The sequence below is a fragment of the Myxine glutinosa genome, chromosome 14 (assembly GCF_964187855.1).
Source record: "Myxine glutinosa chromosome 14, kmMyxGlut1.1, whole genome shotgun sequence".
Classification (NCBI taxonomy): domain Eukaryota; kingdom Metazoa; phylum Chordata; class Myxini; order Myxiniformes; family Myxinidae; genus Myxine; species Myxine glutinosa.
Window position 1 is genome coordinate 29,377,805 of NC_136274.1, and position 17,426 is coordinate 29,395,230.

At 42.9% G+C, this 17,426-nt stretch overlaps 1 protein-coding gene across 1 annotated transcript in view; it reads right to left on the reverse strand.

Annotated features, from left to right (window-relative positions):
• Positions 1–277: 277 nt before the first annotated feature.
• Positions 278–17,426, reverse strand: part of LOC137439586 (uncharacterized) — a 118,020-nt gene continuing 100,871 nt past the window's right edge. Inside the window, exons 11-12 of the mRNA XM_078768071.1 lie at positions 3,586–3,706; positions 278–456 (exon numbers count right to left, since the gene is read on the reverse strand). Coding sequence (XP_078624197.1) covers positions 293–456; positions 3,586–3,706 — 285 coding nt within the window. The 3' untranslated portion in view covers positions 278–292. The remainder of the gene's footprint in view (positions 457–3,585; positions 3,707–17,426) is intronic.

Genomic DNA, 17,426 nt, shown 5'->3' on the forward strand with positions numbered 1-17,426 from the left:
ATCCATGGTGTGGAATTGATTGATCTGATTACATGTTCAGGGATGATTATTAAGTATTGTGAAAAATCACGATCACTCACAAGGTTACACAATTTACGAAAAACAAAAGTGAGCAAGTTTGGGGGGAGAAGGGGAGTGACGTTTTCGGTAAAATTAAGTAATGGAGAGATTGCAGATGTTGAACACACTTCAGAGGTCGAGAGAGATGGGCACGAGAGAGAGATAGAGGTGAGGGGAGGGAAGATGCCTTGAGAAGAGACACAATGAAGAAGATTAATTTTGTCACTCGAGGTTATTCTTCCCAGGCCTCGAAGAAGGTATTTAGGTCGGGAGCAACAGAGCCATCTGGAAGTCGAGTGTTTCCTCCTTCAGTTCCATCATAACTCCCACATAGTCCGCACATCTCTCCAAAATAAAGTTCCTCACTCTCCAGCTCTACCTGCACGCGTCGCCAGCCTGGGGAGAATGACATTACACGGGATTAGGCTGCAGGGTGGAGTCAGGTTGGGGTGTGGGGGTGTGAGTGTGCTTTAATCGAGTGTTTTATCAGAAATGTTTATTAATTCTTAACATTCCATTCCTGTTGCCTGGTGTTGGCTTTGCGGTTCGGGTGCCTGCTTGGGATCCTAGGATTCTGGGTTCGAATTCCGGTCGTTTGCCAAATGAATGCCAGGGGGGTTGACTCAGCCTGTCATCCTTCTGAGGTCGGCAAATTGAGTACCAGTTCACTGGTAATTCCGTGTGTCACAAGAGGTGACCAACAGGGTTGGCGGCAGGAAGGGCATCCGGCCATAAAACATTGCTTCAAAAAGGGGACCATGGTGCCCGAAAAAGGCGAACCCCCGCTATGCGGGAAAAATGGCCTCTAAAGGTGGTTCATTCCATTCCTGTCCCACACTTCGATTTAGAATGAAAATACTTATTAATTTATGGTTATTAATTATGAGGTCAATTATTAATTAGTTATCTCCTAATGAATGTTGGTGTAAGTGTTTCGTAACTCCAGTTATCAGGATTGTGTGTTTAGGAAGCTCCATGTTCCTGTCTCTTTTCCACTCTTTACTTTTCCACTGAGCATTCTCAATCATTTACATTGTCATTTCTCATCTGTTACACAAGACCGCATCAACCTGGTGGTTCCGTGCGTATCAGCCCCACTCAACCGCATTGAAATAGCCACTGAATGTGTTAGAGTGTGTACAAGTGCGAGCCCCACACGGCTCTGTTGAAATGACGGGTGAAACGATAAAGCGGCATGATGTAGGTGAGAAACTCCGTCACTGTGTGGGTTAAATACGTGAACATTGTGGGGATGGAGAGGTGAGAGGGGGATGAAAGCCTCAGGGCAGAAAGCGCACGACGGTGGATATATACAGACTTGGCATTTAATATGCAATTTTTTTTTGTGGGGGTGAACTTACTTTTCAAGATGTCTTAGAACCAAAAGTTCATTGGAATTATGTTGAAATTATTCTAGATTTTGTTAATGTGACCTTTAAAAGAAACAAAAACCACATTTGACATTTCGAAACAAATAAATTGATCCTTGAAAGTGATGTAAACTGATATCGAACTCAATTCATGGACAGTACTGTGTTAAACTTCTGTACGTATTCCAGAAGTATCTCTTTATTTTGCACATTAGCCCAATTTTTTTTAACAAAAACAAAAGTTAAATTACGACTGGGATTATGGACAGTAAAATTACAGTTCAGTACTTCGTGTAACCCCCACGAGCATTCAGGAGAGCACGTACATGTTGAGGCATTCTGTTCACGAGATTTGCCAAGGTTTGGACAGGAATCGCTTGCCATGCAGTGACAATAGCCTGCTGCAATTCACGCACAGAGGTCGGCTGCTGGTCCAAGTGGTCGATTTGATGCGTTAATTCTGCCCACAAGTTCTCTATCGGATTCATATCCGGGGACATGGCAGGCCACTCCATATGCTCTACACCACGGTCAGCAAGAAAGTGTTGGATCATGCGAGCACGATGAGGCCGTGCATTGTCATCTTGGAAGACAAAGTTTCCTCGAAAGGCTGCACGAGCAAATGGAAGCAATGTTTCTTCCAGAATGGCCCTGTACTTGAACTGGTTCAGGTTTCCATTCAGAACAACCAGGTCAGTTTTGCCCCCTGCATGAAAAGCAGCCCAAATGGTCACCCCACCACCTCCAGCTTGGACTCTTGGCACTATACAATCTTTGTTGTAGGCTTCATGCACTTGTCTGCGCACTCGGACGTGGCCATCTTGACGATAGACCAGAAATCTAGACTCGTCACTGAAGATCACGTGATTCCAGTGTCCTGGCTGCCATTGACGGTGCTCTCTGGCCCATTGCAATCGGCGCTGGCGGTGTTGTCTGGTCAGGCGTGGCTTCTCAGGGGACGCCTGGCACGATAACCTGCTTGAACCAGTCGTTGGTTGACTAGCCTTCTGGATACAGGCACATTTGTCAGTTGCTGCCACTCAGCCCTAAGCCGATTAGCTGACTTGGTACGGCCATTGCGGTCTAACCGGTGCAGCTGGCGATCATCCCTCCTTGTGGTTCTGCGGGGACGTTCTGGCCTCGGTATTGGAGTAGGGACACCCCTCTGAGCATTTTGTTTCAGGATCTTTGACACCTGACCTTGAGTGATGCCATACTGTCGAGCAATAGCACGCTGTTTCATGCCGTAATTTCGTAAAGCCACCACTCCATGACAAACAGCATTGTCGAGTTGACGGACCATCTCCAGAGGAAGCGGCAATAACTTTTGGAGACGTGCAGCAGTTGTTTTCCACTAATACAGAACGCAACAACCCTTGTATACCCGACTGTGAAGCCAATCATCAAATGCACCTGTCCGTACATTTTGCCACGCCACCTGTGATATAATCCTGTTGTTGACTTCTTGCTGTGACAGACAATCTGTGACATGGTTCTTTTAACAAATAAATCACCAAAGTGTAAAAGAAACTCACCAGATTGATATAATGAGTTAAGAAAGTAAACCCAAGTCAAGAAAATAAAATATTCCATCTTAAATGCCAAGTCTGTAGTTGAGCTGAGAGTTGCCTTAGAGAGGAGAGAAAAGGGTCCTGAGTGGACCACCAAAACCTCTACCTCATCCATCCTGTCACACCTTTTTGTATGTTCTATATCACTGAACGGGTGTGCATGTGAGCAGTTTAGTTTAAGGTTTAGGTGTGGAGACAATTTCTATCTAGTTAAGCAGGTCTCCATCTTGTCAGCTTATTCGTCGTTTCCTTCTTGCATCCCGATCTCAGTTCTTATTTATTTGACCTGTTGCACTTTTTAGCAGTTTCGCTGTGCATTTGAACTGCTGAATCGACCTCCAGCGTAACCAAGTTTCCCTGTAAAACCGAAAGTGTGCGCCGAAATCACCGCACGGCCAAATCAATTCATCATAAGCACATCACACCATTGGGTTACCACTTGTGCAGAAAGCCTCTGCTTGGCACCTTGGGAGTTAACATCTGGCTGTGTCACGTCACCATTTAAGGATATCAAATCTGTTAGAGTACTATAAGTGATGGGAGTGTTTACTGTCTTCATATATTGAGTTGTGAGTGTCAGGTACCGTTGTATTTGACAGTGAAATAGTTCTTGGTGTGCAGCACAGAAACAGGAAACTTTTCATACAAGATGTGGAAGTCCCCACTTGGGTCATAATATGGCAGCTGAACAAGAACTCCATCAACCTGAGAAGGGAGAGATCAAATGAATATTTCCAACATTGATGAGGATACTTCGAGGTGAGGAAATAGAGGGGAAATAAATGTAATAATTTATGTAGTTAATGTAAATTAGTATCTACCCAGGGTAAAATCCCATGAGTACCTCAGTGGCCTTATGATGGATGAAACTGACGATCTTGCCATAAACCATGATGTCAGCTCGGGTGGTGAATTGGGTTCAGTTTCCATGTATATGAACACCTCCCAGGTACGTGGTTGTCCGGTCGGGCAGTGTGCGGCCAAAAGCAGCGTTCCAGTGACATTGGATGAGAAATGGAAATTTTGAAAGTTTTTGAAATGCGGATCAGCACTGGCATGACATTCAGCTGCAAAGGATTGGGGTTGAGGGGTGAACCTAGGGGTCAAGCTTGGAGCTAGAACTCAACATGTACAAAAGTTTATGTGATGGAGTTTGACTGAACCCTTCATGTGGGGTTAAGATGTGTTCCAGTACAAATCATTCAGTGAAGTGAAGGATGAAGAAAGAGCAGGGGTTGGGGTTGGGGGTGTTTGAGGGAGAGATCGATTGGGGGTAAACTGGGTTAAAACACTTACCACTGTGTAAAGTCCAGACCTATATTTAGCCTCACCTGCATGTGTGCGTGTCAGGAGGTGATTCCGCACACAGACCAAATTTAATACAGTCCTCTAAGGTGAGGTACTTTAATATTACTCTTGAAGCGGTCTTAATCGCAGTTTGAGAAAGTTGTCTCATGCATAACCACAATACTTCACATCAAAATGAACCAGATGTTAATTTAGTGCTTTGAACATGGATTATGTCACGTTCCTGAGTTATGGAGAAAGGCCTCTGGGCTCGATTAGTGCACCCAATCTTCGGCACAAAATTGTACGACACACAAACTATTCTTGGGAAAAATTCCAGAGGCATAGAAAAGGCCCCTTTATATGGTATGTGCCATGTGACAAACGAAAGAAAAGAAGCGACATATTTCATAGCTTGTAGAAAATGCCAAATCATAGGAAATAAGGGACATTCCATGGCCTCTGGAAAATGCCGGATGATAGAAAATAAGAGACATTCAAAAAAATCTCATCTGCATACTGTCCTACCCTTGTGTCCTTAGGAGGAACCAAGTAATGCTCTGGAAAAGTTCATATAAAGGGGTGCCAATTTGATTCATACAGCTGCATGAAGAAATAAATGTATTTTAACCTTTATATGTAGGGTGCCCCTTTATATGAACTTTTCTAGAGCAATATATATATATATATATAATTTTAAAGCAATAACTATGGCACTTAGGTGGAATTTGTTTCAAAAGACATTAATTAGATGTATTGGCCGATGCATATTCCAAGTTTCAGCTAGTTTCAATGTATAGCCTTTGAGATATGAGCGCGAACACATTTTGGGTGGACGGACGGACGGACAGACACCAATGTGAATTTGAGGGTTTTCTTAATAAAACTCAAGAATGCGGAAACAGATGTTGCTGAAATTTAGAACATATTACCTCAACATACAAAGCATTTACTTCGGAAACTTGCAGCCAATTTCATCCAGTGGAAGCCAAGAAACTAATTTTCAGTCCCCATGTTAAAGTTGCATACAGAGAAACCGTTCCATATAAAAGGAGGGGTGCTTTGCGCATCCCTTGATTACCGATGTATTTATCATGACATATACGCACGTGGTAATTTATTGGGTGACGTATTAAAGTTATTGTAATGGTGCTGTGTGTTGGTCAATGAATGAGTAAGTGAGTAAGTCCGCAACTAGTTCTCAGATCTACTGCAATCTATATACCCCATCAAAGGTTGCAGCAAAGAGCAAATCTTGTCTGTGAAAGTGCGCTTTGAGTGTCTGGTTACTTCATCAACATAACTACAGTCATTACCATAAGTCTTGTCCTGGTAAGCTAGACAATTAATAATTTGTTAGGTTTGTGTAATGTGTCCTGCACAACACCATGTTCTCAAATTGGCTGAGTTTTAAATGGTAATTGGCTGAAAATGATAATAAAGAGATTCAAACCCCCATCAGTTTGAGGTATACGTCATTGTATCTTTTCTTTATCGACCATCTTAATCCTTTTTTTTTCTGGCAACATTGCCCCAGTAAGGTCCTTGTGGTTGTTTGTGCAATGGTGAACATACCGTACGGTGTTCGTGGAATGGTGAAAGGTTGGTCCGTGAAGTTGTATCCCTTGCATGAGAGTCCACCTATTGACTCAGCCACTCCATCATCCACTGTGATATGAACTGGCTGTCCACTGGGCAAGGCGCGATGGGAAAGCCCGAAGGCAAGGGTTTTGAGGTCTCCTCGGATGTCTGCTGAAGATGCAGCGACTTTGACAATCATGCGGGACGAGCGAGTGTCCCAAAACCTGATATATCCTGACGTTGAGTTCGGAAGAAACTAAGGACAGAGAGAGTCAAAGTAAGGGAGGCACAGTTACTTACATTGCTTTGACCCATTTGATCAGATAATGCATGGGGAATGGCACCATAAATATTTGTAACGTCAAGGAAATACACTGCCAGATCTTTCCTTTCTACTTTTACATCCTTGAAAGGATACCACATCATGCAAATGTGTTTCTGGCATCCTGAGAACCCTATTACTCATGCCTTTTGTAATGAGGTGTCTATAAAAAAAACTACAAAATAGAAATCAGAGATTGCAGACCCTTGCCTTTGTTCTTGTTTTGTGAGGTGTATATTGTGTGGTAAATAAATGGAAGGATGTACTAAATTAAAGGTCTTTGATTGTATATGAAACGTCTAAAGGGCCATAAAATGCTAAAAAGGGTGTAATTTAGGTTCTAAAGGAACAGAATTGTCTTGAGAGTCTTAAAAACGTCTAAAACTAAAGGTCGAAGGGGTATGAAGGTTTTTAAAGGTGTGAAGATCGATACGTTGTAAGGCCGAAAGGGTAGAAAAGAATCTAAAGAGCCTCTCTCGGGGATCAACAGGGTATTGAAGGGTCTAAAGTTCTAAAAGGTGCGTTCCAATAGCATGTAATTGACCAAAAATAGCAATGAGATTGTAGACTCTCGCCAGGACGTGTTTTCAGTGGGGGTTTAAAAAAAAGGCTTTTGTGTTAAAACAAATATGGCGGCAGAACCACGGGACCGAAGACGTCATCATTTTTTTTGTCTCCACCAATTTATCCCAAGATGATGCTCAAGAAATTTCATCTTGATCGATGAAGTTTTGTACTGGTTGAATTATTACGTCATAATGGAGGCACCTATGACATCATCACTAACATATGTTATTCCACATGGAGAGTTATTTACAATGAGCCATGTCTCAAGTTTTTCTATTCAGTGCTTTCGGAGATATAGAGGTGCAAAGTTTTTCAGTTTTTCGGTTTTTCCAAGATGGCGCCCGTACCACGTGACATATGACGTCATAATTATCATGAACAAAAATTCTACAGGTGGAGGTGCACCTATGGTGAAAATTTCCTGTCAATCGAACCAACAGTTGCAGAGAAAATTATATTTATTATGTGCAGACAAACAAACAGACAGATGGACAAATGAAAAATCCCTCATAGAGCGACACTTGGCAAAACAGAACAAAGTAGAATGGCATTCAGTAGGGCATCCTTTTGACCCCAGAAATAATTAGTGGTTGAATTCAGTGACCTGATATGCAAATCGTCTTCAAAGTTTAAGTTAATCGGATGAAAATTGACAATTTTAGAATTTTGGCCTATGTTGACCTCAAAATAATGGGTGGTTTGTTTCGGTGAGCCGACATGCAAATTCTGTTCAGATTTCAAGTCAATCGGATGAAAATTGAGGATTTTAGAAATTTGAAATGGTTGTTGACCTTTTTGCCTATGTTGACCTTTTGGGCTATGTTGACCTCAAAAAATAGGTGGGGTTGAAGTCAGTGACCAGATATGCAAATTATCTTCAAATTTTAATTGAATCGGATGAAAATTGAGCATTATTTTTAGAGATTTGAAAGAAGTCGTTGACCTTTGGCCTATGCTGACCTTTTGGCCTATGTTGATCTCAAAAATAGTTGATGGTTGAATTCAGTTAGCTGATATGAAAACCCTATTAAAATTTCAAGTCAATCGGATGAAAATTGAGGATTTTAGAATTTTGAAGAAAAGTGGTCAAAGTCTCCTAATAGGTCTATACTCTACAACTTGAGAACGGCTGAAGTGATCTAATTCAAACTTGGTACAGGTATTTATAATGATGTGCAGATTAACTTATTAAATTTTGAGGTCAAGTGGTCAAAGGTCAAAGTCTGTAAAGGTCTATAACTTGAGTGGCTATAGGGATCAAATTCAAACTTGATAGAGATCTTATTATAATACTAGCCGAATGAGAGCCCGCTAAACGCGGGCATAAATCTGTCTTTTTTATATTATTTTTTATAATAAAAACCCGCTTAAAAAACATGATGCAAATTAGTCTTGGAAAAAAAAATATATAAATTAATCTTTGTATCATTTGATGACTGAAGTGAGGTAAACAGAATATTTGTCTTACCTGATTTCTTTGTATCATTTGATGACCGAAGTGAGGTAAACAGAATATTTGTCTTACCTGATTGGCTAAGAAATGTGTTTTCTCACCTAGTTTTTGAGCAGGGTGAACAGGCATGATTTTATGTTGCTGTACAGTTTATTCTGCATAAGAGACCTGTGCTAAAACAACTAATACATATAGATGTGAATTTGAATATGTTGTTCAATGCAAATGATAGTAAACAAAAACAGTTGTGAGAAGGTCGAGTCATCGGTTGTCTTTGTATCATATGGATATATTAATGGACTTATACATATGTGAAGTTAAATATGTTGTCCAGTGCAAATGATAGTAAACAAAAACAGTTGTGTGAAGGTTGTGTCAGTGGTTGTCTTTGTAACACATGGATATATTAATGGACTTACTTGTGAAGGAGGCTCGTTGTTGTGATGAGATGAATGAATGGATGCACCGATTGCTATCATCTGCTCCGATGCACCGATTCATGATGCACCGATTGCTGCATTTTTTTGCATGTAAGAGCTGAGTGACGAAGAGAACTCTAATGAGCACATCAATGGTCGCCAGCCATTAAGAAGCAATGGCCAGATATGAAAGGGTGAGTTCATCTGCCTGGCTTAAACTGGTGCTATGCAAATGTTTGTCCGGGTAGGACTGAGGGGCGCACCAGAATCACTTGTAATGGATCCATGCGCTCACTGGCCAAACATACGATGTATGAAGTATGAAATGGCATAAACAGGAAGATGGAAATGAGTGAGTACAAAACAGGCAATGGGTGCCTGTTTTGCAGCAATGGTGCCTGTTGAAAAGGATCCATTTGCTCATGAGCACGCTGAGTGTGGGCATACTTATGCATGCATGAACCAGCGAATGGTTACGCTGATTGGAGGCATTTGTATGCATGAACCAGCGAAGAGCGAGTGATCAGTTGATGATGAACTCATGATTGACGCATTGATGCTTCTAGAGTTCATAAGCCAGGACTTTTGGTGCACGCATCCATGTTGTCTTGTTGTCTTGTCATGTTGATGTGTGTTGTTGTCATCATTCATGTTGAATAATGTTCATGTGAGTACTTCATGATAGACAACATTTTCTGTTAGTCTGCCATTTGATGTGAAGACTTTGAGTCCAGCAAATGATTTTGCTCTGGAGACTGCCACATACAATTGACCATGACTGAATACAGGTTTAGGAAGGTAAACTCCTACATACCTTAATGACTGCCCTTGGGCTTTGTTGATTGTAAGGCAGTATGCAAGTCTGACAGGAAATTGGCACCTGACAATGGTGATTGGCAGAGGCGAATCTTGTGATGAAATTGCAATCTTTGGTAGCATGACATACTGGCCTCTGTATTCAGTTGATAGGATTGCTGCACATATGACATGACGTTGCAAGTCTCTGACAATGAGACGGGTGCCATTGCACAGTCCTTTTTGGGGATTGATGTTTCTCATCAAAATGATTGTTGCTCCAAGCTGTAAAAAGCATAATAAAATATAAAAGAAAAAGTAGAATATGTGGTATTATATAAAAGGTTTAAGCAGTAGATATCTTCTTGGATATAAGAAAAATGATGCATTGGATAGAAAAACACATTTGTAAAAAAAGAAATGGAACAAATTCTGAGGAGAAATATGTATGATGAAGTGAAATAACTGAACTTTGTACCTTTAGTTCTAGTTTGTGTTTTGGTAGTCCATTTGGAGTTTGTGCATTGAGAAATTCTATTGCATATGCTGCAACTTCCTCTGGATCATCACTGAGAACACTGTCCATGCTGAGATATGTGTGCACTGGTGTTGGCAGTTGTTGTAGAATGAGATCATTAATTTGATGAGAATCTTCATTCAATGGTGTTAAGCAACAACGCTCTGACATGTACACGGGATCTTGCATGAGATTTGGAGCTCCAGGTTGTGTTGGTGGGTAGACAAAGTTGAGCATGTCTTGCAATGTTTCACACATGATTTCCTGTGGAAGGGTTACTTGATTGTTGTCATCATGTGGTTCATCTCCTGTGCCAATTCTCAAGAGCCATTCAGAGAACCGTCTGTATGTTTCGTCTCGAACAGCTCTCATGTTTATGACCGTTCGGAATTGTTGGAAGTGATGCCACAGGTGTGAGTTTCTGATGCATTGTCGGACAGTTGCTTGTCTACCTTCTCGAGGAAGAACTGGGAGAACCTGTCTAAAATCACCCCCAAGAAACATGAATTTACCCCCAAATGGTTGGGGAACTTGTGTTATGTCTCTGAGGAGCACATCAATAGCTTTAAGTGCATTTGATGGGATCATTGATGCTTCATCCCAAATGAAGATTGTTGTTTGCCTGAGAATTTCTGCTCTGGCACTTTGCCTTTTTACGTTACACGTAGAATCGGGCAGTAAAGGAAGAGGTATTTGAAATGTGGAGTGTGCAGTGGCTCCATTTATGAGCAAAGTACTGGCAATGCCAGAATATGCCATACATTTCACCTTGATTCCTAGAGCCTGAAGGTTGTGCACTAAGGCATTGTAAAGGTAGGTCTTACTAGTACCTGCTGGTCCATCCACAAAATAACAATTTTGATCAGAGTTTGTTATGATTGCATTCATGATGGTGTCATGAATGTGCCTCTGGTCATCATTGAGTTGTTGTAACATTTGTTCACCTTGTTGTCTTTCATGAACAATGTCAATGTCTTCATGTTGATTCTGTGGACGGATAAAATTAGCTGGAAGCTGTGGAAGTTCAGAAAATTGCTCATTAGAAATTGACTTACCATGAACCCTGAGGCAGTTGTCAATGTCCCAGAGACAGAGGTGAATGTGTCTGTCTTGCAGAGTGATCTCTGGGTCTCGCAATTGATCGTGTCTGATGTAATCTTCACACATGGCTTCCTTGAATTCTTCAAAGAGGCCTCTGATGTCAGATGGAGTTTGAAAGACCATCAATGTTGCAAACAGTTGACGCATTTGTGAGGGCATGTTCATGACCGCTGCTTCTTGCAAACAGCGCCTGTGTTGAGCGTCATCCTCAAGCAATCCCATTGCTCTTGCTGCATCTTTGAATGTGTTGTGCAATTGACCATCGACTGTTCTGAGATCCTCAAATGATGTTGCTCCTTTTCGATGAAGCAGGAGCAATCGAAGAGCAAATCTTTGTGGATCAGAGGGTTGCACTTGATAAATTCGACCAATGATGGGTGCAGTGAAACGTTGTCTTAGCTTCCATTTCTTGGTTCTTCTTTGGTCGAAAGTATAATGTTGAGGAATGTCAGCATAGAAGTATTCATGCGCATTTTCATCCTCTTGATTGAGTATAAACCAGGCTGTGAGTGTTGTGTTTGGGTTGACTTGAAGCACTCTTTGTTCGCCACCTTCATGATAATAAACATTCTGTTGCAGTGGGAGGTGAACTGCAAGTCTGATGATGGTGTGGCTTCTGCCATGCATTTTGTACTGCATAAGTCTGAATACTGCCTGGTGTGGTCCGACGTAGCGGGCATTCAAATGTTGCAGTATTTCATCATGATTCAGATGGTTCTGCCTGATTTCCACATGGGCTGCATCATTTCCCTTGTGAATGTATTTGAAAATATACTTGACACTTTGAACTGTAGTGCATACCTCCACATTCATATGGCAACTGAATTTCATGAGTAGGTAAGGATTGTGTGGCACAACCCATGAGTCGTTGACAGTGTTGTTGCGAAGTTGTGCTGTGTGTTCGCCACGTCTTCTGTACAGTGGATATCCATTTACTGCAAAGTCAGTGCCTTGTTGTATGGGCTTGGGGAACTTCTTTTTGCATACCCCATTTTCCATGCAGACACACTGTGGGTTGAGTGCTCCACATGGACCATGAATCATGTGTTTCTTGACTGTTTCATGGTATTCTGGTTGCATATGTGGATCTGGAATTTCTGCAGATACCAAGCGATCGACATCTGCTGGTGTACGTGGTTTGTCAGCATCTGCTAGAAATAACACCATGTGTGCATGTGGTAAGCCTCTCTTCTGAAACTCGATGGTGTAGACATATGCGGTGATGTGTCCTAACACGTGTCTTTCAAGGAGATCATGAAGAAGCTCTTTGAGTTTAAGTTGAAAGACGCGACTGACAATGTCTGGCCTGTGATTTGAAGACTGGTTGGGAAGGAGGTTTTCTTGAATTTCAGGCCACTTTGGGTTGGCAGTGATGGTGAGGAAGATGTCTGGCTTGCCAAACTTTGTTACAATTGTCATTGCATCTTGGTAGTTTTGGTACATATTTCTTTGACTGCCTGTGAAGCTTGATGGTAGTATGACAATGCGGCCTACATTTGCACCCTCTGCTTCAGCACGCCTGTGCACATGATCCATCAAGCCTGGGTATGATTCGACACGTAGCACTGCCTGATGTGTTCTGATGTAGTTTAATTCATTTCCCTCTATTTTTGTGAATGCATCTACCAGGTATTGCTGAAATAGTAGACGGGAACGATGAATGGTTGAGAAGTTGTCACGAACTGCCATTCTAAATGCATAGAATTCGTTCAATGTCAGGCGTGTTCTGCGTCTTGCACCTTGTTGTTGTCTGTGATGTGGTTGGACATTGATCTGGAGATCAACACTCCAGCCAAATTCACCATGGAAGAACAACAATGGATAGGTCATTGGGTCTGCATTTGGAGATGTAGCCTTGATTTTGACAGTGTTGTTTGCATTAATGTCACCGGCTGGATAAATCTCCAGATCTCTGTTAGCTGGATCAGGCGGTGCGCCATCATCTCCAACATATACTGCTGCTATCTCTGCGGTTGTTGGATCATCGTAGCGCCTATCCTGGAAAGGACGCTTGGCAATGATCATCCTGACTGGCTGAACAGGTTGATTGTTGGCAGCAGCATTCTGTCTTTCTCTCTGAAGTATTTGACCCATGTTTTGATATTGCTGTGCATATTGATTTACAGCCAGAATCTCATTTTGCAACAGCTGGAGTACGGCAGGTCGAAGGACTTGATTCCTTGGGTCATTAAGCCTTTGCTGCATTGCTTCGTTGGTATCAAGGATGTACAGCTGTGCATACTGGGGTGTTTGGTCTTGTGGAGCTTCCTGTGCAGATGTAAGGTGATAAGGTTGCCCATGAATGGTAACAACACGTGGTCCCCTGGCAGCATGTTGAGTGACTGTTGCATTCCAGGAGGCCATTGCCAAGGCAGCGTTGTAGTTGCGAATGTTTTCCAGGAAGTGACGGGAAGGTGCTGTGTCACCCACGAAAAGCTCCGTAATGTTCTGCGATGGAGCTTCAATTGGAGGTAACGTGATTTTCCCTTGGAAGCAGCATCTTGTGAAGATGACTTGTGCCGAGCGCTCTTCCTGGAAATATCTTGCTGCACAGTGTGGGCATCTGTTGTCCATCCCTGTGAGGCGATGTGGGGGTGGTAACTGAATTGGTTGTTCTGCTTCAATTATTATATTGTCAGGTACCAGTGGTTGTTCTTCTGCCCCCAATGCCTCTGGCTGTGGATCAACGGCAAGCGGATGCTGTAGCTGCAATTCAGCCAGATCATTCAATGCAGCAATGATTGGTTGGTCATCATTGTTTGGTGCATCCTGGTTTTCCCTTTGCCGTTGTTCGTACCTGTTTCTTCGCAGGCGCAATCTGTTCGCCCTACCTTCCACGTGGGCTCTGGCACGTCGTGGCATTTTTTAAGGGCTGTGAGGAAGGAACAGGCTTGATGATTAGTAAGGATAAAGCAACACATCATTCATTACAGACTTGTCTATAATGTCATTACAGACTTGATATGTTCTCCCTGATCTTCAGGTGAAATTAAACCTTGTGTTGGTTAAGAATAATTTCAGGCTCAAAATGAACAACCTTAAGAATAGTTTTCACCTTGTGTTGGTTAAAAATAATCTATATTTCTATATTTATATAATTCTATATCTATTTAAGAATAATTTCTGGCTCAAATGAACAATCTTAAGAATTATTATTGAGGCTTTATTATTGAGGCTCGGTCAGACTTTAGGTATTCTCATAAAAAAAGTGTGTAGTTCATTTGATCAGTTCAAAATCTTCAGGAAGTATTTTTTCAATTAAGTCGAAGAAGCAGGACGGGGGCAGGCACGTATGGGTCACAGCGTGGTGGCATTGATCGCGTCTCCATGACGGTCCATAGTACTATCTATCTATTAGATACTATTAGATTGAAAGAAGAGAACAGACGGCACAACAAAGGGCATTTCAATGCGGCATGACCCCCCGACGAAGGACAATAAGCGACGATTCGTGAGTAGGCGAGGATGAAACGCGCTGGCCTCGGGGAAACTTTTTTGCATAGCTAAAATTACAAACTCACCGTGCGTATATCCGAAAAAGCAACCCAAAAGATGAAGGAAATCACGGCTAAGTAAAACCTATGAAAGTTTAGAGTAGCAAAACAAAAACCATCCGAAATGTTCTCTGAAGCGTTCGCGAGGCCTTGCAGCACCAGTCTGACAGGATTCTGTTCGCCCGCATGGAGTGGAAAAGAACACTCCGAATCCAAACGTCCCGGATCCCGGATAAAGACCACTCCGAATCCAATAATCCAGTCCGCTCTTTGCGACCCGGATAAAGAGCACTCCGAATCCAATAATCCAGTCCGCTCTTTGCGACTCGCCCACGGTTTTGGCGTCACGTGATCCTTGTCGTGCTCGCCTCTTCCGCCATTTTGTGAACATTTGTTTGTTTGTTTTTTGCGATTTAAAAACGAAATAAAATAGTTAAAATTACAAACTCACCGTTACTAACAAAGTCGAGCATGGGAAGAATCGAGGGTGAAAAGCGGGAATGGATCCGTTGAAGCGCCTAGGAGGAGTTTGAATGACAAAATTTCCCCATGTAAAAGCTCATTTGCATGTCATTTGCATGTCATTTGCATTTAGGGACATTAGTATTATAGAAATGCAGCACAGTACAGCAGTACGTACTGAACTGATCTTGTAAGTTGTAAAAAGTTAGCAGCCATGTCTGCTTTTTCTCAACACAAGTCCGGTGCTCAGTGCGCAGGGTGGGCCAGAAGTAATAGGACAGTTGCCGAACAACAGTCACTACAACTTCATTATTATTTTATAATTTATTGTTATTATTTTGATTATTAATTGTTTGTTTGATGTTATTAATTGATTTCAGAATCCCCCAAAAGTGGAAGATTTGAATCATGGAGGACCGTAGTGACCAACATTACACAGACATGTCTTTATTGTGAAGACATTTTACAAAACGGTCAATAAGAGTGAGACGTGCCGCATTTTTGAAGAGCACCTTCACCGGTTAATAAAACGAGACACAGTGGCCAACCTTATGCCCCCATTGCACTTATGCCGATTGGCCCCGATTAGCCCCGATCTCCAGGTCGGGAGCGATCGGGACACTTTGGGAAAAAACTGGTCATCTACGCTGTATCTACGTCCTAAGTACGCTCCGATTACGATCACTACGCTGTAACCACGCTCATCGTGGGTAGATCGGGTCCCTGAAGACCCGATCGAAGCCGTTTAGAGCCGCTGTGTTCCCGCTCGCGTACGCTGTAACCACGCTGCATTCGTGATTGCCGCCGCTCTGACACGATGCATTCCCGATCGCCGCCGATCTAAAACTGATCCAACGCCGATGCTGCCGATCTATTGCCGTTTCAACTACGTCATTCCCGACCAAACCGATCTAACTACGCTCTATTCCCGTCTTTAAGCCGACTAAAAAGCAGATTTCAGGTCCCGATCCATATAAATAGGGCCCGATTTGCTTGCCGATCATCAGTATCGTCGAAGACAGCCATGGATCAACATCAGAGAAATGGCCGTCTGCAGCTCGCTCTACTTCTCCAACAATATGCAATTAATGAAAGAAGAGCTGCTCAAGTGAGAAGAAGAATGAGATGAAGAAGAAGAGCCCCTCAGTTCTGGGTCCGGCCATGGTTGACAGAAGAAAGAAGATTGCAGTTTGGGCACTACGACCGCTTGATGAATGAACTGAGGCTGGAGGACATCAACTCTTTCCAGAACTTTGTGGGGATGCCACCTGCTCTCTTTGATGAAATCCTCCACAGAATCACCCCCAGGATTGAGAAAGAAGATACCAGGCTGAGAAAGGCCCTACAACCTGGAATGAAGCTCGCCATCACCCTGAGGCATCTGGCTACAGGAGACCTCTACCCAACTCTCTCCTACGACGTCAGGGTCAGCAGAAACACCATCGTCAAGTTCATTCCGGAGGTGTGTCAAGCCATCGTTGCAGAGTTCAAAGAAGAAATGGTGAAGTGCCCTACCACCCCAGAAGAATGGACAGAGGTCGCTGATGATTTCGAAAGTAAATGGAACATCCCTCATGTGCTCGGAGCTCTTGATGGCAAACACGTCGCCCTCAGATGCGCACCCAACTCAGGCAGCCTCTACCACAACTACAAGGCCTCTTCTCGATCGTGTTGATGGCACTGGTGGACGCCGACTATAAGTTCTTGTGGGTGGATGTTGGTGGAATGGGACACATGTCAGATGCTCAGATTTTCAATGCTTCGGAGCTCAAAGAGTGCATAGAGAATGAAACCATTGGATTCCCCGACCCCCTGGCCATGCGGAACGATGATGAAGAGATGCCATTCTTCATCCTTGGAGATGATGCCTTTGCTCTCCGCACCTACTTGATGAAACCCTATGCCAGACGTGGACTCTCTCCTGAACAACTCGTCTACAACTACCGCATCTCAAGGGGTCGACGAGTGGTGGAGAACGCCTTTGGCATCTTGGCAAACCGTTGGCAATGCTTGCTCAAGACACTACAACACTACAACAGTATCCTGAGGTGGTGCGTGACCTGGTCGAAACTGCTATCTGTCTGCACAACATGCTCCGCATCGGGTTTCCAAGTATTCAGCATGCCGAGGTGGACCAGGAGGATTATCGACACATCATCCCTGGTGAATGGAGAGATCAAGCCAACATGTTAGAGGTGGAGCAGGCAGTTCGAGGTAACAGGGACAGTGTAGAGGCCAAGCGTCAGAGGGAGGTACTGAGACTCTATTTTAACAGCCCTGCTGGTGCAGTTTCATGGCAGGAGAGGATGGTGAGACATCATTAGAGACACTATGGGAAGGAGTTGAAAGACATTTTGGAGGACATTGTTGTATTGTTATGTATTGCATTGATAATGATTTCTATTGATATTCATGTGACAATAAACA